Source organism: Cervus elaphus, chromosome 28 (genome assembly GCF_910594005.1).
Source record: "Cervus elaphus chromosome 28, mCerEla1.1, whole genome shotgun sequence".
Lineage (NCBI taxonomy): Eukaryota > Metazoa > Chordata > Mammalia > Artiodactyla > Cervidae > Cervus > Cervus elaphus.
In genome coordinates this window covers 12,191,558-12,214,433 of record NC_057842.1, presented here as the reverse complement: position 1 = coordinate 12,214,433, position 22,876 = coordinate 12,191,558, and the positions used below count along the sequence as shown (strand labels likewise).

The following is a 22,876-nucleotide window of genomic DNA, read 5'->3' as shown; positions in this document are numbered from 1 at the left end:
TCCTGCCCATCAGTGCCCCCACAGCAACCATGACCCAACTACAACAGGAGGAGGCATATGTCCCACAGGGGATACCCTGGGAGCACCCCGCTCTGGTGACCAGGGGGCGTTGTGCTCTCAGACGGACCCCACAGGACACCTTCCACGTAAGGCCACTTTTTCAGATGAGGAGATGTAGCTGATAAACCTAATCCAGAGAGATAAACACAGAAAGTTAGGCCAAATGAGGAGATAAAGGAACACCTTCCACATGAAAGGACAAGATAAACCTCAGAAAAAGAAGCTTTTCTTGAGAAAAATGGAGATAAGCAATTAATCAGATAAAAAGTTCAATGTAATAGTCATAAAGATGCTCACCAAACTTGGGAGAAGAATGCATGAACCCAAGGAGGACTTCAATGAGGAGACAGAAAGTATAAAAAAGAACCAATCACAACTAAAGAATACAATAACTGAAATGAAAAATACTGTAGAGGGAATCCATAGCAGGTTAGAGGATGCAGAAGAGAGAATCAGTGATTCAGAAGACAGGGTAGTGAAAATCACCCAGTCAGAGAAGGAAAAAAAGTGAGTAAAAAGCTAGGACAGCACAAAGCTTACTAACATTTACAATATGAGGGCCCCAGAAGGAGAAGAGAGAGAAAGGGCCAGAAAGGGTCCTTAAAGAAACAAAAGCTGAAAACTTCTCTAAGCTGGTGAAGGAAACAGACCCCAAAGTCTAGGAAGCATGTGCCTGTGTGCTAAATCACTTCAGCTGTGCTTGATTCTTTGCGACCCCTTTTGTGCCTGATTCTTTGTGAGCCTAGCCCACTAGGCCCCTCTGTCCATGGGACTCTCCAGGCAAGGATACTCGAGTGGGTTTCTGTGCCCTCCTGCAGGGGATCTTCCCGACCCAGGGACTGAACCCATGTCTCTTACATCTCACGCATTGGCAGGCAGGTTCTTTACCACTAGTCCCACCTGGGAAGCACCTAGTAAGCACAGAGAGTCCTAAAGAAGATGAACCCAAAGAGGTCCATACCAAGACATATTATGATTAAAAGATCTAGGTAAAGATAAAGAATCTTAAAAGAAGTAAGGAAGAAAAAAGTTAAGTACAAGAAAACACCCATAAAAATATCAGCTGATATAAGAAATCAATAAATTCCTAGAAACACACTCTTTCAGGACTGAATCAAGAAGAAATGCTACTTGAATAGACCAATCACTATTAATGAAATTGAATCAGTAATTAAAAAAAGAAAACTACTGCAAAATTCAGGACTTCACAGGTGAGTTCTACAAAACATTTTATGAAGAGTTAACAATTTTCCTTCTCAAACTATTCCAAAAAATTGAAGAGGAAGAAACACTTCTAAACTCATTCAATGAGGCATTACCCTGGTACCAGAATGAGACAAGGATGCCACCAGGAAAGAAAATTACAGACCAATATCCCCAAAAAACACAGATGTGAAAACTGCAACAAAATATTAGTGAACTGAATGTAACAAAATATGAAAAGGGTCATACATCATGATTGAGCGAGATTTATTTCAGGGATACAAAGATGGGTCAATATCCAGAAATCAGTCAGTGATCAACAGTGTACTGTTCTGTTTAGTTGCTAGTGGTGTCCGATTCTTTGTGACCCCATGGACTGCAGCACGCCAGGCTTCCCTGTCCATCTTCAACTCTCGGAGCTTACTCACACTCATGTCCATCGAGTCGGTGGTGTCATCCAACCATCTTACCCTCTGCCATCCCTTTCTCTTCCTGCCTTCAATCTTTCCCAGCATTAAGATCTTTTCCAATGAGTTGGCTCTTTGCATCAGGGAGCTGAAGTATTGGAGCTTCAGCTTCAGCATTAGTCCTTTCAATGAACACCCAGGACTGATCTCCTTTAGGATGGACTGGGTGGATCTCCTTGCAGTCCAAGGGACTCTCAAGAGTTTTCTCCAACACCACAGTTCAAAAGCATCAATTCTTTGGTGCTCAGCTCTCTATATGGTCCAACTCTCACATCCATACATGACTACGGGAAAAACCATAGCTTTGAATAGATGGACCTTTGTTGGCAGTAACGTCTCTGCTTTTTAATATGCTGTCTAGGTTGGTCGTAGCTTTTCAACCAAGGAGAAAGTGTCTTTTAATTTAATGACTGCAGTCACCATCTGCAGTAATTTTGGAGCCCAAGAAAATAAAGTCTTTCACTGTTTCCATAGTTTCCCCATCTATTTGCCATGAAGTGATGGGACCGGATGCCATGATCTTAGTTTTTTGAATGTTGAGTTTTGAGCCAATTTTTTCACTCTCCTCTTTCACTTTCATCAAGAGGCTCTTTAGTTCCTTTTCACTTTCTGCTACAAGAGTGGTGTCCTCTGCATATCTGAGGTTATTGATATTTCTCCCAGCAATCTTGATTCCAGCTTGTGCTTCGTCCAGCCTAGAGTTTCTCATGATGTATTCTGCATATAAGTTAGATAAGCAGGGTATCAATATAGAGCCTTGATGTATTCCTTTCCCAATTTAGAACCATTCCACCGTTTCATGTCCAGTTCTAACTGTTGCTTCTTGACCTGCATACACAGTTCTCAGGAGGCAGATCAGGTGGTCTGTTATTCCCATCTCTTGAAGAATTTTCCACAGTTTGTTGTGATCCACACAGTCAAAGGCTTTAGTGTAGTCAATAAAGCAGAAGTAGATGTTTCTCTGGGAACTCTCTTGCTTTTTCTATGACCCAATGGATGTTGGCAATTTGATCTCTGGTTCCTCTGCCTTTTCTAAATCCAGCTTGAACATCTGGAATTTCACGGTTCATGTACTGTTGAAGCCTAGCTTGGAGAATTTTGATTCTAGCTTGCAGAATCAATGTAGTACAAATGAATAAACAAAACTGTGCAGAAACAGATTCACAGATACAGGGGTCAAACTGGTGTTTGCCAGAGGGTAGGTGAGTGGGAGTTTGGGGGAAATAGATGAAAGGGATTAAGACAGTCAAATTTCCAGGAATATGATAAATAATTCATGGGAATATAATATACAGCATAGGAAATATGGTCAATAACATTGTGATAACTTTTTATGGTGACAGGTGGTTACTAGACCAGTGGTGATTAATTTATAATGTATATAAAGACTGAATCAGTATACTGTACACCTGAAACAAATATAATATTGTATGTCAACTACACTTTAATAAAATTAAAAAATTAAAGCCAACAAACAACTAAAAATAAGTAAGTGCTTTCTTAAAAAAACTCTTCCAAGAGGAAAGATCTCCTGGAAAAATTTGCCTTTCTTACTTATACATGGGCCCTCAGCTGGATCATGCTTCTCAGGTCTTCTTTGATCCTAATGTGGTACCTTCTGATTCACTCCTGGCGGCAAGAACAAATTAGGTCCTACGGTGTCGACCCAGCTGGGAATGAAGGACACCAGGGAGAGTGCTCCTCTCAGTGCACACTGCTGCTGCTGCTGCTGCTAAGTCGCTTCAGTCGTGTCCGACTCTGTGTGACCCCACAGACGGCAGCCCACCAGGCTCCCCCATCCCTGGGATTCTCCAGGCAAGAACACTAGAGTGGGTTGCCATTTCCTTCTCCAATGCATGAAAGTGAAACGTGAAAGTGAAGTCACTCGTCGTGTCCGACTCTTCTCGACCCCATGGACTGCAGCCCACCAGGCTCCTCCGTCCATGGGATTTTCCAGGCAAGAGTACTGGGTGGGGTGTCATTGCCTTCTCCAAGTGCACAATGGGAAGGCAATAATCAGAAACCCACAGGAGGTCAAAATCTAAAACTGTCTGGAAATGCCTTTGAATTTAAAAAGGTGTCAACAATGACCTCTTTCAGGAATTTAGGAAAAATACAAGTGAGGTGACTCAACTCAGAATCACACTGGCCTTTATTCCTGCTGTAGGAGGATCAGGGTGCTGAAAGAGGGTCACACGTTTCATCATCAGAACCTTGGTAGGAGCAGTACTTCCCCCATGCAAACTAGATTGTGAACTTCTAAAATAGTCATATTTGGTTTCACTGCACTTTGCAGATACTGAATCTTTTACAAATTGAAGGTCTGTAGCAACTCTGGGGCAAAGAAGTCTACTGGTGTCATATTTCAAATTTCTCATGATTATTATATTTGTCATGGCTCTATAAATGGGACAACAAAGTCTCAATGACAGCACATCTGTTTACAACATGGTTTACTGAGCATTTTAAGCCCACTGCTGAGACCTATTGCTCAGAAAAAAGATTCATTCCAAAATATTACTGTTCATTGACAATGTACCTGGTCACCCAGGAGACCTGACAGAAATGTACAACAAGATTCCTGTTATTTTCATGCAGCCCATGGACCAAGGAGTCATTTTGACTTTCAAGTCTCATTATTTAGAAAATATATTCTGTAAGGCTATAGCTGCTATAGACAGTGATTCATCTGATGGATCTAGGGGAAAATAGAAAAACTTCCTGAAAAGATTCACAATCCTAGATGTCAAGAAGAACACTGATGATTCACAGGAAGAGGTCAAAATATCAACATTAACAGGAATTTGGAAGAAGTTGATTCCAACCCTCATGGATGATGTTGAGGTGTTCAAACCTTCAGTGGGGGAAGTAACAACAGGTGTACTGGAAACAGTAAGAGAACTAGAATTAGAAGTGGAGCCTGAAGATGGGATTGAATTGCTGCAATTTCATGATGAAACTTGAACAGAAGAAGGATTGCTTCTTATGGATGAGCAAAGAAAGTGGTTTCTCGACATAGAATTTACTCCTGGTAAAAATGCAGTGAAGCTTGTTGAAATGACAACAAAGGATTTAGAATAGTGCATAAACTTAGTTGATAAAACAGCAGCAGAATTTTGAGAGGATTGACTCCAACTTCAAGTGTGGACAAAATGCTATCAAACAGCACTGCTGTTACAGAAACATTGTTTGTGAAAAGAAGAGTCAGTTGATGCAGCAAAATTCATCACTGGCTTATTTTAAGAAATTGCCACAGCCACCCCACTTCAGCAACCTACAGCAGGTCCTACAGTAGGTAGGACCCTGATCAGTCATCAGCCACCAACATGGAGACAAGACACTCCCCTGAGAAGAAGATTACAAAGAGCTAAAGGCTCAGAGGACGGTTAGCAGATTTCAGTAATGAAGTAACTGCTAATTAAAGTATATGTGTTTTTTGTTTTTAGATATAATACTATTGCATGCCTAACAGGCTACAGAACAGTACAAGCACAACTTTCACATGCACTGAGAAACCAGAAAATTCACATGGCTTGATTCACTGCGATGTCTACTTCCTGGTAATGGCCTGGAACCACCCCATAATATCTGCTGGGCATGCTTGAAGTCTCCTGTCAATTTCTCATTGCTCTCCACATGCTCCAGCTTCTCTGATAAGCCAAGAAAATTCTATAAAACCCCTTTAAATTTCTGTCCTTTCTTAGAGATAATGAGACAATAAAAGTCTCTTTCTATAGTGCATGTCTCAAACCAAACTATGTCATTTCAAATGAAATGGGATTTTTTCCTGAAAAACACTGGAAAAATGTCCCTTTTAGAAAGTTCTGAAGAGCCACCATCAAACATAATTTGCGTGTGGGCAGAACGCCTGGTGTCTTGCTCAGGCCCACATTCTGTCTCTTGTGCGCTGGGTTTCTCACTTCAGCTTTTCCTCAGATTCAGTCACACTGTGTCAAGAAGAGGACTGATTCAGCTGACAGTCTCTGAGCTTCCATGGTCTCTAGGGTAACAGTAGTTTTTATAATCATCCATCATGCAGAGGGCAACAGTTTTATATGCATATTTTTTCCTTTTTGAGAAAACTTTTAAATTGAGCAGAGCAAAACTTTGAAGTTATACTCATAACTGCATATTCTGAGTACTTCAATCTATTTATCTACCAGAGAAAAACCCTTCAGTTCCTGTCAGCTGTGGTTAGGCACCACAAATTGACCAGTAGCCCTTCTCTTTTCTATAGTAAGGTTTCCCGGTGTCTTTTGACAGGATTATAAATACAGCATGACTACAGGCAGATATTTCTTAAAAACAAATCCCGTAGTGCAAAAGTTTTTTGGACTGAATTTTTGGAATGCAAAAGTAGGAAGTCAAGAAATACCTGGAGTAACAGGCAAATTTGGCCATAAAGTACAGAATGAAGCAGGGCAAAGGCTAATAGAGTTTTGTCAAGAGAACACACTGGTCATAGCAAACACTCCCTTCCAACAACAACTCAAGAGAAGACTCTACACATGGACATCACCAGATAGTCAATACCGAAATCAGATTGATTATATTCTTTGCATCCAAAGATGGAGAACCTCTATACAGTCAACAAAAACACGACCAGGAGCTGACTGTGGCTCAGATCATGAACTCCTTATTGCCAAATTCAGATTTAAATTGAAGAAAGTAGGGAAAGCCACTAGACCATTCAGGTATGACCCAAATAAAATTCCTTATGGTTATAGAGTAGAAGTGTCAAATAGATTCAAGGAATTAGATCTGGTAGACAGAGTGCCTGATGATCTATGGACGGAGGTTCATGACATTGTACAGGAAGCAGGGATCAAGACCATCCCCAAGAAAAAGAAATGCACAAAGTCGAAACGGTTGTCTGAGGAGGCCTTACAAATAGCTGTGAAAATAAGAGAAGCAAAAATCAAAGGAGAAAAGGAAAGATATACCCATTTGAATGCAGAGTTCCAAAGAATAGCAAGGAGAGATAAGAAAGCCTTCCTCAGTGATCAATGCAAAGAAATAAAGGAAAACAATAGAATGGGAAAGACTAGAGATCTCTCGAAGAAAATTAGAGATACCAAGGAAACATTTCATGCAACTATGGGCATAATAAACTATGGGCAAAATAAACTATAGGCAAGAATACATAGAAGAACTATACAGAAAAGATCTTCATGACCCAGATAACCATGATGGTGTGATCCCTCACCTAGAACCAGACATCCTGGAATGTGAAGTCAAGTGGGTCTGAGGAAGCATCAGTACAAACAAAGCTAGTGGAGGTGATGGAATTCCAGATGAGCTATTTCAAATCCTAAAAGATGATGCTGTGAAAGTGCTGCACTCAATATGTCAGCAAATTTGGAAAACTCAGCAGTGACCACGGGACTGGAAAAGGTCAGTTTTCACTCCAATCCCAAAGAAAGGCAATGCCAAAGAATGCTCAAACTACCTCACAATTGCACTCATCTCACACACTAGCAAAGTAATGCTCAAAATTCTCCAAGCCAGGCTTCAACAGTATGTGAACCATGAACTTCCAGGTGTTCAAGCTGCATTCAGAAAAGGCAGGGGAAACAGAGATCAAATTGTCAGCATCCGTTGAATCACTGAAAAAGCAAGAGGGTTCCAGAAAAACATCTACTTCTGCTTTATTGACTATGTCAAAGCCCTTGACTGTATGGATCACAACAAATTGTGGAAAATTCTTCAAAAGATGGGGGATGCCAGATCACCTGAGCTGCCTCCTGAGAAATCTGTATGCAGGTCAAGAAGCAACAGTTAGAACTGGACATGGAACAACAGACTGGTTCTAAATCGGGAAACGAGTACATCAAGGCTGTATACTGTCACCCTGCTTATTTAACTTACATGCAGAGTACATCATGAGAAAACCCAGACTGGATGAAGTACAAGCTGGAATCAAGACTGCCAGGAGAAATATCAATAACCTCATATATAGAGATGACACCACACTTACGGCAGAAAGTGAAGAGAAACTAAAGAGCCTCTTGATGAACATGAAAGAGGAGAGTGAAAAAGTTGGCTTAAAGCTAAACATTCAGAAAACTAAGATCATGGCATCTGGTCCCATCACTTCATGGAAAATAGGTGGGGAAACAGTGGAAACAGTGGCAGACTTTTTTTTTTTGGTGGGGGAGGGCTCCAAATCACTGCAGATGGTGACTGCAGCCATGAAATTAAAAGACACTTGCTCTTTGGAAGAAAAGCTATGACCAACCTAGATGGCATATTAAAAAGCAGAGACGTTACTCTGCCAATAAAGGTCCATCTAGTCAAAGTATGGTTTTTCTAGTAGTCATGTATGGATGTGAGAGTTGGACTATAAAGAAAGCTGAGCGCTGAAGAACTGATGCTTTTGAATTGTGATGTTGGCGAAGACTCTTGAGAGCTCCTTGGATAGCAAGGGGATCCAACCAGTCCATCCTAAAGGAAATCAGTCTTGAGTATTCATTGGAAGGACTGACACTGAAGCTGAAACTCCAATAGTTTGTCCACCTGATGCGAAGAACTGACTCATTGGAAAAGACCCTGATGCTGGGAAAGATTGAAGCTGGGAGGAGAAGAGGTCGACAGAGGATGAAATGGTTGGATGGCATCACCGACTCAATGGACATGAGTTTGAGTAAACTCTGGGAGTTGGTGATGGACAGAGAAGCCCGGCGTGCTGCAGTCCATGGGGTTGCAAAGAGTCGGACATGACTGAGTGACTGAACTGATCTGAACTGAAAAGGAGATACTGTGCAAAAGTTGAGGAGACACCTGAGTTAATAATGATAAATAATGACATATTATTGCTGTTATTATCATAGCAAAATTATTAAATACATTTAGATTAGCAGATAATGATCAGCTTTTAAGTTTGAATGAGTAATAGTTAAAAATCTATTTCTGGAATGTCAAATACTAACAAGATATCCTATATTAAATGTATAGTACAAACAAATTTATACAAAATATATACCAAATATATATAATCTAGTTACATATTTTTGATGTATTAATACATATTTTTAACATATATTCTAGAGAAGGAAATGAGGTTGCAAAAGAGTTGGATATGACAGCAAATAAACAAAAATTGTATATTAATATACATAATTGTTGACTTAACTGTGATTAGCATGTTATATATACTGAGAGTGAAATAGTTGGTAAACGAATATTGTCCTTGAAGACTTACCTTGGGGTCCAGGGTCTCCAGGAGGTCCAGGTAACCCATCCTTGCCTGGAGGCCCAGGCCTCCCATGAGCTTGAGCAGCCAGCATTGCTGCTGGGAGCTTGAGCTGGGATAGGAACACGGCCATCCTCTCTTCATTGATGAAAGGAAAAATAATACATCACGTTACAGAAATACTTTGTATGTCAAAAGTTTTCAAATTTGTTTCTCATGAAATTCAACAAAAGCTGATTTGGTTTTCAATTTACGTACGTCTAGTTTACCAACTGGTCTGACTGCTAAGAGATTTTTTGATTGTTCAAGTAAAACAATTGTACAAGGTTGCTTCAACATGAAGACAGGTAAGTTGTGACAATGAGAGGCTCTGAGGTCCTTCAGTGATTCAGAGATGTTGCCAACCTAGTGGGCAACGTCCTAGAACCTGATTAACCTCTGTGATGACTTGTGGAGACAACTCAGGTTCGTATTTAAAAAATGGTTGTTATAATAAATTTAAGCCTCTTTCCAGCAATACTGTGAACGTGCCTGTGGTGATTTAAAATATGCTGATAGCATACTAACACATATATATGGAATTTAGAAAGATGGTAATGATAACCCTATATGCAAAACAGAAAAAGAGACACAGAAGTACAGAATAGACTTTTGAACTCTGTGGGAGAAGGTGAGGGTGGGATGTTTCAAAAGAACAGCATGTATACTATCTATGGTGAAACAGATCACCAGCCCAGGTGGGATGCATGAGACAAGTGCTCAGGCCTGGTGCACTGGGAAGACCCAGAGGAATCGGGTGGAGAGGGAGGCGGGAGGGGGGATCGGGATGAGGAATACATGTAACTCCATGGCTGATTCATGTCAATGTATGACAAAACCCACTGAGCTGAAATGTTGTGAAGTAATTAGCCTCCAACTAATAAAAAAAAAATAATGAAAAAAATAAAATATGCTGATAAAGTCTTTGACACTCTCTTCCAGGTGGAATTCAGTTCAGTTCAGTTCAGTCGCTCAGTCGTGTCTGACTCTTTGCTACCCCATGAGTGGAATTAGGTGGAGCCTAACCCTCCTATTACAGAGTGTGGGCTGGACTTTCTTTTACTTTTAATGAATAGGAAAAAGGCAAGTCGGGAGACTAATTCATAAAGGCTGCTGATTTCCTGGCTGCATTCTCTCTTAGCTTCTCATTCTGAGGGAAGCCAGCTGCCACATCCCGAGGACACAAACAGACCTACATAGGGGTGAACTGAAGCCATCTGCCGATAGCCACATGAGTGAGCCTGGACGTGGCTCTCCCAGCCCCAGCCAAGCCCTCAGGGAACGTCAGCTGGCACTCTGAACATAATTCATGACAGACTGAGTCCGAACCACACAACTAAGCAACTCAGGAAGTCCCTGACCCAGAAAAAACGTGTGATGATAACCACTGTTGTTTTAAGCCACTGAAGTTTTGAGAAACTTTCTTATGCAGCAATAGGTAACTCATGTGGTAGGTGACACTTTATAGCATTGAACAAAACTGCATTATTGGACTTCCCTGATGGCACAGTGGATAAGAGCCCACCTGCCAATGTAGGGGGCAGGGGGTTAATCTCTGGTCCGGGGAGATTCCTCAGGCTGCGGAGCAAGTGAGCCCATGCGCCACAACTACTGAGCCTGTGCTCTAGGGCTCTCGAGCGCAGTTACTGGGCCCGCAAGCCACAGCTAAGGAGCCCCTGTGTCGCAACTACTGAAACCCACGAACCTGGAGCCTGTCGTGGCAACAAGAGAAGCCCGGGCACTGCAAGAAGAGTAGCCCGTGCCCTCCACAACTAGAGAGAGCCCATGGGCAGCACCCAAGACCCAGCGCAGCCACAAATCAACAAACACAGCAGGGTGCACAGGTCAGAAAGCCGCATTATTGACAAAGAGGTTTATTTATTGAAAAGATGTCCATCACAGTGATTTCATGGCACTGTTTTAATTTCTGCTGCTACTGCTAAGTCACTTCAGTCGTGTCCGACTCTGTGCGACCCCATAGACAGCAGCCCGCCAGGCTCCCCCGTCCCTGGGATTCTCCAGGCAAGAACACTGGAGTGGGTTGCCATTTCCTTCTCCAATGCATGAAAGCGAAAAGTGAAAGTGAAGTCAGTCAGTCATGTCCGACTCTTCTCGACCCCATGGACTGCAGCCCACCAGGCTCCTCCGTCCATGGGATTTTCCAGGCAAGAGTCCTGGAGTGGGGTGCCATCACCTTCTCCGGTTTAATTTCTAAGATGGGCTAATATTTTACTTTGTCGAAAACTAATGTATACTTTTAAAATAAAATGTCTTACACTACACCCTCATTCTTCTTCTTCTTCTTCTTTTTTTTTTTTCTGGTTTGATTTCCAGTTAGTTCCATTATTCAGCCTAAGTCTCAACAGGAAGGATATCTCATTTGGCCAAAGGAACAAATACAGCATTGGTGCCGAGAAGCACGTGCCCAGGGAATGTCAACTGCAGACGGTGAAAACAGCAAAAAGCCTCTGTACCTTTCTGTGAGCCTCAAGAAGATGCTGAAACTGAGAACACACATTGCAGGAAGCTGACAAGTTATTCAGAACATTTGAACATCCGTTGCCAGTGTTGAGTGATGTGACCTTTATGCACTGAACACATCCTAAGTCTTCTCAAGGACAGAGCACTCTCACCTGCCCTTGGTTCATCTACCAGGCTGCCTGTCATCGGGGACCCAAACAGAGAGGTGATGGACGGCAGCTAGGACTGTGCCCAGAGTGCTGGCTCCAGAGAGCTTGGCTGCGGGTTGTGAGAGTATCCTCACAGGTGGAGTCAAACATCAACACACTATTGCATGGAAAACGAACAACCACGGACCTACAGTATAGCATAGGAACTCTGCTCAACATTCCCTAACAGTCTAAATGGGAAAAGAATTTGAAAAAGAATAGATACATGTGTACATATGTACATATAACTGAACCACTTTACCGCACACCTGAAACTAACACAACATTTTTGATCAACTATATACTCTAATATAAAATAAAAAGCTAAATGTCAACCAAAAAGTGGCTATACAATGTAGTATACATTGACTACAATGTAGTATAGCCACTTTTTGGTTGACATTTAGCTTTTTATTATTTTATTTATTTTTATTTTATATTGGGATGTTAATTAACTCAAGAATTTGAAAAATGAGGAACTTCAAAAAGGTAAATTTGAAAATATAAATAAGAATTTTCACTCTAGAATTCCTAAACAAGTCATATTATTAACTAAATTAAACATTCTCTATAAATAGGGCCTAACATTTTCTGTATTCAGTTCTCTTGTTGTGGGATCATGGAGACAGTTTGAGAGACATGATCATTTCAGTAACAACTATTATCCATGTTTTTATAAGTCCCATGTACTATAATGATTATCTGCTGATAAGCTTTATTTTATGACTAGAAATCTGTCATGTAATTATTCTCAGAATTATTTTTCTAATAATCAAGTCACAGTTATTATTATAGAATTCTTGGTTATTAATATCACATAGACCATTGTTTAAATTTCACCTCGGAAGCATGTTCAATATTTTACCACTATGTCATTGGGAAGATCCCCTGAAGAAGGGAACAGCTACCCACTCCGGTATTCCTGCGAGGAAAAGGCCATGGACAGAGGAGCCTGCGGGCTATAGTCCACAGTGTCTGAGTCAGAAGTGACCGAGTGAGTAACACACTTACAGAGCTCATATTTAACAAACCTAATATATACACAACTAGATTTAAAACAGAAAACTGGAGGGGGGCATATCCTTGCTATGACAAAAAGAAACAGTATTCTTTTCATGTATTTTCTTTAAAAAGCAAATTCAAATGATTTCAATTGTGAAACTAACCACAATTTTTTGAAGATACAGCTAATAAGTATTAAGAAATGAATCTTTCATGTGAAGAATTCCAGACAAGTGTTTTACTGATTATATTAGTGTTAATTTTGCAAGTAAGGACAAAATGTAACACATTAGAATCCATAGCTGCCAGCTAGGAAAAACCAGGGCCAGATCACAGAGACCTGTAAAGAGGTACCTCAGCTTTCTCCACACTTTTCACTCAGTGGAGTTTTATTTCAACTTGGAAGATATTTTTCACTTAAACAGATACGTCTGTTTTATAAATTTTTGATAAAGAACAAGTTACTCTTGAGAGTAACCTATTTTTCAATGGGCTTCAATAAAAAATTTTCTTTAAAAAAATGTAGGTCCATACACTGCTTAGGAAGTAAAGCAAATTTATTTTCAAATAGAATTATTAAAGAAAAAGCTCCAACAAACGTGGAGTACTAGCTGTACTTACCAAAAGAGTAATCACCCTACACTCACATTCTGAAATAAAAAAAAAGCCAGAAGGGAAACAGGACAGTATCCACAGGACCAGAATCTCCAGTGAAGATTTACCGACTGTGATGAAGGGGACCAAAGGGGACTGATAGCTCATCTCTAAAAGTGACATTAAGTCACTGACTTTCCAGTAACACTTTTCATTACCTTTCTATCTGGGGCATGTTTGGTTGATGTGAATACATCTGTTTTGAGTAACAGTATATAAAACAAATTTGCAATTAATATATACATATTTACATTTTTGCAAATCATCCCATTAAATACAGATAGGATATCTTTAATTGTAAACTGAGTACTTTATAAAAATATGAAATTCAATGTTTACAGCTTGAAACTTTGCATATTAGTTATTGTTTTGCACTTAAAAGATAGATATATACTTCAGTACAATTTTTCTTAATTTGAGACATACCTCTGTGAATGCCTTCAATGTCTAAACAAAATATTCCTATCACTACTTCTTCCTCTTTAACATGTGAATTGAATTTACAAGTACTTTGCTTTTGGTGCTTTTAAATATTTTCAGCAAGGCAGTTTTTTTTTTTTAATTTTTAAAAATTAATTTATTTTAATTGGGGGCTAATTACTTTACAACATTGTGGTGGCTTCTGCCATATGTCGACATGAATCAGCCACGGGTGTATATGTGTCCCTCATCCTGAACACCCCTCCCAACTACATCCCCATCCCGATGTATTTTTTTTTAATTTATTATGTTTTTTTATTGAAAGATAATTGCTTTACAGAATTTTGCTGTTTTCTGTCAAACCTCAACATGAATCAGCCATAGGTATACATATATCCCCTCCCCTCTGAACCTCCCTCCCATCTCCCTCCCCATCCCACCTCACTAGGTTGATACAGAGCCCCTGTTTGAGTTTCCTGAGACATACAGCAAATTCCCATTGGCTCTCTATTTTACATGTGGTAATGTAAGTTTCCATGTTATTCTTCCCATACATCTCACCCTCTCCTCCCCTCTCCCCATGTCCATAAGTATATTCTCTATGTCTGCTTCTCCACTGTTGTATTCTAACACATATATACGGAATCTAGAAAAATGGTACTGAAGAATTTATTTACAGGGCATCAATAATTTTTTAAATAATTACTTCGAGTTGTAAATTATCTAGCTTTAAGAAACACTCAGGAAGAGTCATTTAGCATAAAAGTAATTACTTCCTCTGAACCATACTCTAATGCTCTATAATTTTAAGTAATACATTTCTGAGTAAATAAATTATAAAGGCCTGTATTCTTAATTGTTTTTCCTCTGTTTTCATGGATCTTTGGTCAATAAACTGTTTTTGGCTGCACTTTCTAATGAGGCAGGAAACTAAAGAGTCTGGATAGGAGCTTGCATAAAGCAGACACACAGAGCCCGTCTGCCAAGGCAAACCCACAGCAGTCACAGTGGTCATTCTAACAGATGAGACCAGGGGAGGGCCTTCCGTGGAGAAAGGGCTCGTTAATATCAAGCAGACACGAATATTAATGTGGTGATAAAGTACCTCAGACAGAGAAGGAAGGGACATTCAGACATCATCTAACCCATGGTCTACCTTCTATTTCAGAGATAGAATTTGTAAATATTTTCAAAGAGAGATCCATCTTTTTCTCCTAAAGCCCATTCAAATGTTTAATTGCCCATTTTCTTGATAGAGCTTCAACTTATTTTCTTTTGTTACTCCATTATGGAAACAGAGACTAGTTACTGAGCGATTTCCCTTGGGAAATCAGTCATCAATTTGATAATATTGTTACGTGTTGGCCTTCAGGTTAAGTAACTTTTATTCATAGGCTTGGTAATCTGTTCTATAAATCACGTTTTGGTTCTACTATTCTGGGGCTTTCCATTTATCTCTTAAATGTGGAAACCAAAATTAAATACAGTTATCTCCTAATGAACAAAAATATCAGAAGAGCAATTTCCTTTCATATCTTAAGAATGATTTTCCAGTTTCATGTTAACTGTTAATTCAGCAGTATCATTCGGTGGCTTCATATTCGCTCAGGGGCTCATCATGACTCAAGGGTTGTTATTGCTACATCTAACTCTGGCTGGATCTAATCCTTTGTTACCTTTGTTGCTTTGAAATGTTATTATGAGTAAAGATGGTAGATTGAACACATGTGTCTGCTTTAACTCTCTTACATCCCTACAAAAACAATGGTAAATTATTTTTAAAGGCATAAAACCATGAGAATAGGAGAATGACATCATGAAAGGAGATGACATTAAACTCTGGAAACTCTCAGATGGTGGAGTGTGGATAACTTCACAGACTCACAAAAATCAAATCTTTGCACTGGAAGCTGAGGGACAGCCTGTGTCAAACCATAAAATCTTTAAAATATTTAGAATTGACTGCATGAGTTACATGTGGAAGTGAGGGTGAAGGAGGGGAACTGAAATGAGGGAGATTGGTTGGAAGCCTGTTTAGGAAATGGTCTTAGAAATCCCCTTCTCTGCTTGTGCAGTTGGCTCACTGCCCTCTCCCAATTCCAGCCTGAAGGTTTATTATCTGAAAAGTGTAAACAGACCATCGCTGCACGGAAGACCACAGACTGTGTTGAGGCTTCCAGGCTGAGAACAAGGAGAAGAGATGGAAACTGCAGTGTTTGCAGCTGAGGCCCCAGCAGGAGCCTCCTACCCTGCTCCCCAGACGGTAGCTCCCCAGGCAGGTAGTGCAAATGTTTCCTCTGGGGAATCTGATCAGAATGAGACTTCAAGACACTGAAGCTGAGGGTCCTGCAATGAAAAAAACCCAACTAGACTACCTACAGTAAAGCTCATGGTTGGCAACACCACCATTCACGCCTAATAGTCCATCAGTTTTTTCTAGAACCCATGCTTTTGTATGAGCAGATGGCTAAGGATGACTGGTGCTGAGGGAACCCTCTAAGTTGTATGATAGACCTAAACAAACTGAAAGAAGCAGAGTGCAAGAAATAGAGACTATGATGTGGCAAATATTTTTAAAAATTACATCTCCAATTTTGTCTTCCTATGAGATGATATGTATATACACACATTTGTTGTTGTTGTTCAGTCCCTAGGTCGTGTCCGACTCTTTGTGACCACATGAACCACGGCACACCGGGCTTCCCTGTCCTTCTCTATCTCCTGGAGTTTGCTCAAACTCAAGTCCATTGAGTCAGTGATGCCATCTAACCATCTCATCCTCTGACATCCCCTTCCCTCTTGCCTTCAATCTTTCCGAGCATCAGGGTCTTTTCCAGTAAGTCAGCTCTTCGCATCAGGTGGCCAAAGTATTGGAGTTTCACCTTTAGCATCAGTCCTTTCAGTGAATATTCAGGACTGATTTCCTTTGGAATTGACTGGCTTGATCTCCATGCAGTCTAAGGGACTCTCAAGGGTCTTCTCCAACACCACAGTTCAAAAGGGTCAATTCTTTGGTGATCAGTCTACTTTACGGTCCAACTCTCACATCTGTACATGACTCCTGGAAAAACCATAGCTTTGACTATATGGACCTTTGTTGGCAAAGTGATGTCTTTGTTTTTTTTTAATACACTGTCTAGGTTTGTAATAGTTTTTCTTCCAAGGAGCAAGCACCTTTTAATTTCATGGCTGCAGTCACTGTCTGCAGTGATTTTGGAGCCTAAGAAAATAAAGTCTGTCACTGTTTCCATTGTTTCCCCATCTATTTGCCATGAAGTGATGGGACCAGATGCCATGACCTTCATTTTTTGAATGCTGAATTTTAAGCCAGCTTTTCACTCTCCTCTTTCACCTTCATCAATAGACTCTTTAGTTCCTGTTTGCTTTCTGCCATTAGAGTGGTTATCATCTACTTCTCTGAGGTTGTCGATATTTCTCCTGGAAATCTTGATTCCAGTTTGTGAGTCATCCAGCCTAGCATTTCACATGATGTACTGTGCATATAAGTTAAATAAGCAGGGTGACAAGATACAGGCTTGATATTCTCCTTCCCCAATTTTGAAGCAGTCCATTGTTCCACGTCCAGTTCTAACTGTTGCTTCTTCTCCTGACTCAGCTCAGTTCTGGAGCCTGGAAGTGGGGGAAACAGCCCCCTCCCCTCTGCAATAACAGGAAGAGGGAGCAGAGGAATTGGCTTGTCTGGGGGAACAAAGGGATTGTTGTCCAAATAGGTCACGGTCATCAGAGGGGCATGACCACAGCCACCCTGGAGCCCCAGAGCCTCCAGGCTGGTCCCCAGGAAAGGTGGGCTGGGTCTTTCTCAGCTGGAGGAGGTGGCTTGTGCCAGGAGGACCCAGAGTGACCATGCTTTTTGCTCAGTCTACCTGCTGGGCCAGGCTGGAGCCACCTCCTTCCTTCTGACCACAGTCAAGGTCCCAGGGCCCAGCTACATCCCAGGCCTGGAACTTCCCTGGTGTTCCAGTGGTTAAGAATCCACCTCCTAATGCAGGGAATGCAAGTTCAATCCCTGGTCAGGGAACTAAGATCCCACCTGCTGTGGGGCAACCAAGCCCACGTGCCATAACTAGAGAGCCGGCATGATGCACTGAAAACCCAGCATGGCCAAAAAGAAAAAAACCCAAGAAACAAAACCCCAAAACCATCACCCCAGGCCTGACGTGAGGCAGAAGAGAGGTGTCAAGGCTGCTGTCTCTCCTGCTGGTCAGTTTTGGGGGTTGCAGAGTGGACCCTGGGGAGGACGAGACCCCGGAGGTTGCCCTGGCTCAGCCTTGGGGGGAGATAAAGGAAGAGCCAAAGAGAAAGGTGGTTTATTATTCTCAGAACTGCACATAATGGCAGGAGCTTCTTTCAAGACCAGAGACGAGGACCTTCCCTTCTTGGTTTTGGGGCTTTGGTAAGGAGACTCATTACCAAAGTATACAAGTTCCTCAGGAGGCAAGTAAGGTGGTCTGGTAGTTCCGTATCTTTAAGAACTTTCCAGTTTGTTGTGATCCACACAAAGGCTTTACTGTAGTCAACGAGGCAGATGACTTTGGAATTCCCACGCTTTTTCTATGATCCAATGGATGTTGGCAACTTGATCTCTGGTTCCTCTGCCTTTTCTGAATCCAGCTTGTACATCTGGAAGTTCTCAGTGCATGAACTGTTGAAGCCAAGCTTGAAGGGTTTTGAGCATTACCTTGCTAGCATGTGAAATGAGGACAATTGTATGATAATTTGAATATTCTTCTTTGGAATTGGAATGTAAACTGACCTTTTCCAGTCCTGTTGCCACTGCTGAGTTTTCCAATTTGCTGACATATTGAGTGATGCACTTTAACGGCATTGTCTTTTAGGATTTGAAATAACTCAGCTGGAATTCCATCACCTCCACTAGCTTTGTTTGTTGTAATGTTTCTTGAGACCCATTTGACTTCACACTCCAGATGTCTGGCTCTAGGTAAGTCATCACATCCTCATGGTTACCCAGGTCATTAAGACTCTTTTGTATAGTTCCTCTGTGCATTCTTGTCACCTCCTCTTAATATCTTCTGCTTCTGTTAGGTTCTCACTCTTTCTGTCCTTCCCCATGCCCATTCTTGCATGTACTATTTCCTTATCTCTCTAATTTTCTTGAGGAGACCTCTAGTCTTTTCCATTCTATTAATTTCCCCTATTTCTCTGCATTGTTCACTTAAGAAGGCTTTCTTATCTCTCCTTGCTGTTCTCTGGACTCTGCATCCAGTTGGGTGTATCTTTCCCTTTCTCCTCTGCCTTTCACTTTTCTTCTTTTCTCAGCTGTTTTCAAGGCGTTCTCAGACAACCACTTTGCCTTCTTGCATTTCTTTTTCTTTGGGATGGTTTTGGTCACTGACTCCTGTACAAGGTTACGAACCTCTGTCCATAGTTCTTCAGGCACTCTGTCTAACAGATCTAATCCTTTGTATTTATTCATCACTTCCACTGTATAGTCGTAAGGGGTTTGATTTAGGTCATACCTGATTGGCCTAGTGGTTTTCCCTACTTTCTTCAATTTAAGTCAAAATTTTGCAATAAGGAGCTCATGGTCTGAGCCACAGTCAGCTCCAGGTCTTGTTTTTGCTGACCGTATAGAGCATGTATACAAATGCATATATAAATTAATATCTTTACTGTAGATATATTGAAAGACGAGAGCAGGATAATACGTACTAATGTGTGTGTGTGTGTGCGTGTGTTCGTGTGCATGTGAGTGTGGTATGCTCAGTCATGTTTGACTCTGTGACCCTATGGACTGCAGCCCTTGGCTCCTCTCTCCATGGGATTCTCCATCCAAGAATACTGAAGTGGGTTGCCATTCCCTTCTTCAGGGAATCTTCCTGACCCAGGGACTGAACTCAGGTCTCCTGCATTGCAAGAAGATCCTTTACTGTCTGAGCCACCGGGGGCTTCCCCTTCTCAAGGTTCTGGGCCACTAAAGACGCAGATGTTACCTGAGGTCTCAGGTGTCCTGACTTCGGGGCTGACTTTACAGATGTGCTACCTTCCACCCTCAGAAGGTTGCCCCTGCTTGGTCTAATGTTCTGCTGTTGCTTTCTTATAATTCTTAATAATTTTTGGACAATGCACTTGCATTTTCCTTTTGCATTGAATCCTGCAAATTACCTGGCCTGCCTATGCCTCTATTATTTCTCACTGTTTCCATGAGAGTTTGAGATGTCTTTTTCCTTTTCAGATGTTTGAGGGATGCTTGTTGTGGGGGAATGTCTGGATTGCAAAGTTTGGAGCCTATTTCACGATGTTTGATTCTAAAGTCAAAAAAGCAAAGGAGCTTCTAATATATAAGGGCAACATTAAAATTACAAGAAGAAAACTCATAACTAAAAAAAAAAGAGTGAATAATTGTATTAAAAACTATCAGGTCAGAGCAAGATAAAGATACTTAGTAGACAGCAAGATGAAATCAGCAGCATGAATTCATGACCTTTGAAAAAACATTTTTTTTTTCCTATTTTGTCACTGAAGCGACCTAAGTCCCTGGGCTACTTTGCTCTCTCTCTAGTGCTCAGGTGAAATAAGATGATGTCCACTCAAGTGCTGACATTTTGTTCTGTCTTACTAATTTCTGCTTAAAATAATCAGGCTTCCTGGAGAGATGATAACTCCATGCTGGCAGTGAAAGCCTTAAGATGAACTTGGGGTATCCTGTAATCTTACTCCCTGGAAAATTCAACAGTGTATGTACTTAGCTTAGCAAAGCAGGAACCATGAACCAATGTGGGTTTATTTTCTACAGGCAATTCTCACCTTATTAAGCTCATAGTTGAGGGAAATAATCTTGAGTTTTGCAAACCATTTGACAAAATTATGTAATATCCTTGTAAATAAAGAAATGTGGATTAGATTTTAAGACAACTATTTGGATTCAGAGCTCACTAAAATAGATTAAATAGATGCTTTATGAATGGGCAGGAGGAACTCAATGGTGTTTGAATCTAATCCTTTTAACTCAACATTTCTATTAAAAATTATGGCGTGCCTATGAAATTTAGAGATGACACAAAGTTATGAGGGTCAGGCAACCTGCCCTACAACAAGACAAGATTCCAAAAGATATTTTCAGGTTGGAACAATGTATGTACGAGAATCACTTGAAGTTGAGTAAAAATAGACATAAGAATCACACACTTACATTTAAAAAATGAACACAAAGCATAATGAGAAAAACTCAATTTTTTTAAAGTTTCTATAAGGTGGATGGAGGGTTGTTAGTTCACTTAAAAGTCAAAATGAATCAACAGTGTGATACAGACACTTTTTCTTAAGGAACACTATCTTAGGCTGCATTATTGAAGTGCTAAATCAGGGGTCAGAAAGCTTTCTTGCCGAAGGGTCACAAAGTAAATATTTGATGCCTGGTAGGCTACGCAGTCCTTGTCATATACTTAAACCTGCTGTCCAGCATGAAAGCGAGCAGAGAAAATAATAAAGAAAGGAGTGTGACTGCACTCCTAGGACACTATTTATGGACACAGGTTTGAATTTCTGATCGTTTCGCATGTCATGAAATATTATTTTGATTAAAAAAACATTTAGAAATGTATCCTCCTTCCATGGACTTCCCAGGTGGCGCTAGTGGTAAAGAACCTGCCTGCCAATGTGGGAGACAAAAGAGAAGCTGGAGGAGATAATGGCAACCCCCTCCTGGGAAATCCCATGGAGAGAGGAGCCTGGCAGGCTACAGTCCATAGGGTCGCAAAGAGTTGGACATGACTGAAGCGACTTGGCATGCAAGCAAACACCTCCTTCCATCTGCCAAAAAGGTAGAATCAATTCTTAGCTTGTGGCTATAACAACAACGAGAGGCAGGTAGACAGGGTTGGTGGCCATGGTTCACTGAACCTGGTCTAGATCTAAAGACACTTTCCTCTGCCTGGTCACAATACTCCTGGAGAATGAGGGCCGTTTCTCCAGGGTGATGACGTTGGGGAACCGGACATGTTTGCTCCATGGAGGAGAAGACTAAGGAGAGGTACTGCGGATGCTCACTCAGAGGGCTGTCGTGTGAAGAGAAGGTCCTTTCCCTGTGGTGGCTATAGACCAGGAATAAGGAGAGAACTTACAGGGAGGCAGACTTAGCTCCATGTGAGTAAGAAGCTCCTATCTGAGCTGCCCCATCCTAGGACAGGCCACCTCTTAAGGCAGATGGTGCACAGCATCTTTGGACGAACGTTGCTGGAGAGATTGTCGACAGCAGAGGGGAAGGAGGAAGCGGGGACAATTCAGAAATGTGTACTCAGCAAACCTCACCTTCAAAAATCCTCAGAACTTCTTGATTAATATACTTCTTTATTTCTTCAAATGAAACCACATCAGCCTAAAGAAGAGGAAGAAAAGGTCTGTTAATACAGAACCTAGCACAAATGAATAAAGAAGAGAAGCAGTGGGTTGGCATGCATGCATGAAACGTTTGTAGAGATCCACTGATCAAGCAAAATAGTTTTGTCCTTTGTAATAATCCCTGGATACTTGTAAAGTCCATATCTAGCCGATTCTATTATGTGTCTTCAAAGGGTGAGAACTCTAACTGGGCTGATTCTTTAACATGTTTCATTCATGAGCTAAAGCTTACTAAGTTTTACCCACTTCATGGTCAAGTTTATTTTGCAATTTACACACTGCAAGCAAACCTGTATTCAGTGATTTTCTTTTCTTTTTAAAATTTTTATTTATTTAATTTTGGCCGTACTGGGCCTTTACTGCTTTGCGTGGGCTTTCTCTATTTGTGGCGATCGGGGACTGCTCTCTAGTTGTGGTGCTCGGGCTTCTCATTGGTAACTTCTCTTGGTGTGGAGCATGGGCTCTGGGGTAGACAGGCTTCAGCAGCTGTGGCACATGGGCTCACGAGTTGTGGTACATGGGTTTAGCTGCTTCATGGAATGTGGGATCTTCCCGGACCAGGGATTAAACCTGCATTGGCAGGTGGACTCTTAAGTGATGGGTCACTGGAAGTCTGAAATTTTCCTGATAGAAAATGCTGTGGAGTCTGGTTAAGGGAAGTATGTAGATGATGCCACCTGACTTTTTAACCCCTTTACAAATAAATCTACATGAATTTGACCAAGAGCCTAACATTTATAATAGCACTTGACATTTATAATAGTGATGTTTTATTTCAGGACCTTGATAGT

General features: G+C 41.0%; 1 protein-coding gene across 1 annotated transcript in view; it reads right to left on the bottom strand.

Moving 5' to 3' along the window:
• The window catches only part of COL19A1 (collagen type XIX alpha 1 chain), a 417,920-nt gene that overhangs the window by 8,309 nt on the left and 386,735 nt on the right, over window positions 1-22,876 (bottom strand). The window contains exons 47-48 of the mRNA XM_043890428.1: window positions 21,996-22,062; window positions 8,932-9,060 (exon numbers count right to left, since the gene is read on the bottom strand). Coding sequence (XP_043746363.1) covers window positions 8,932-9,060; window positions 21,996-22,062 — 196 coding nt within the window. The remainder of the gene's footprint in view (window positions 1-8,931; window positions 9,061-21,995; window positions 22,063-22,876) is intronic.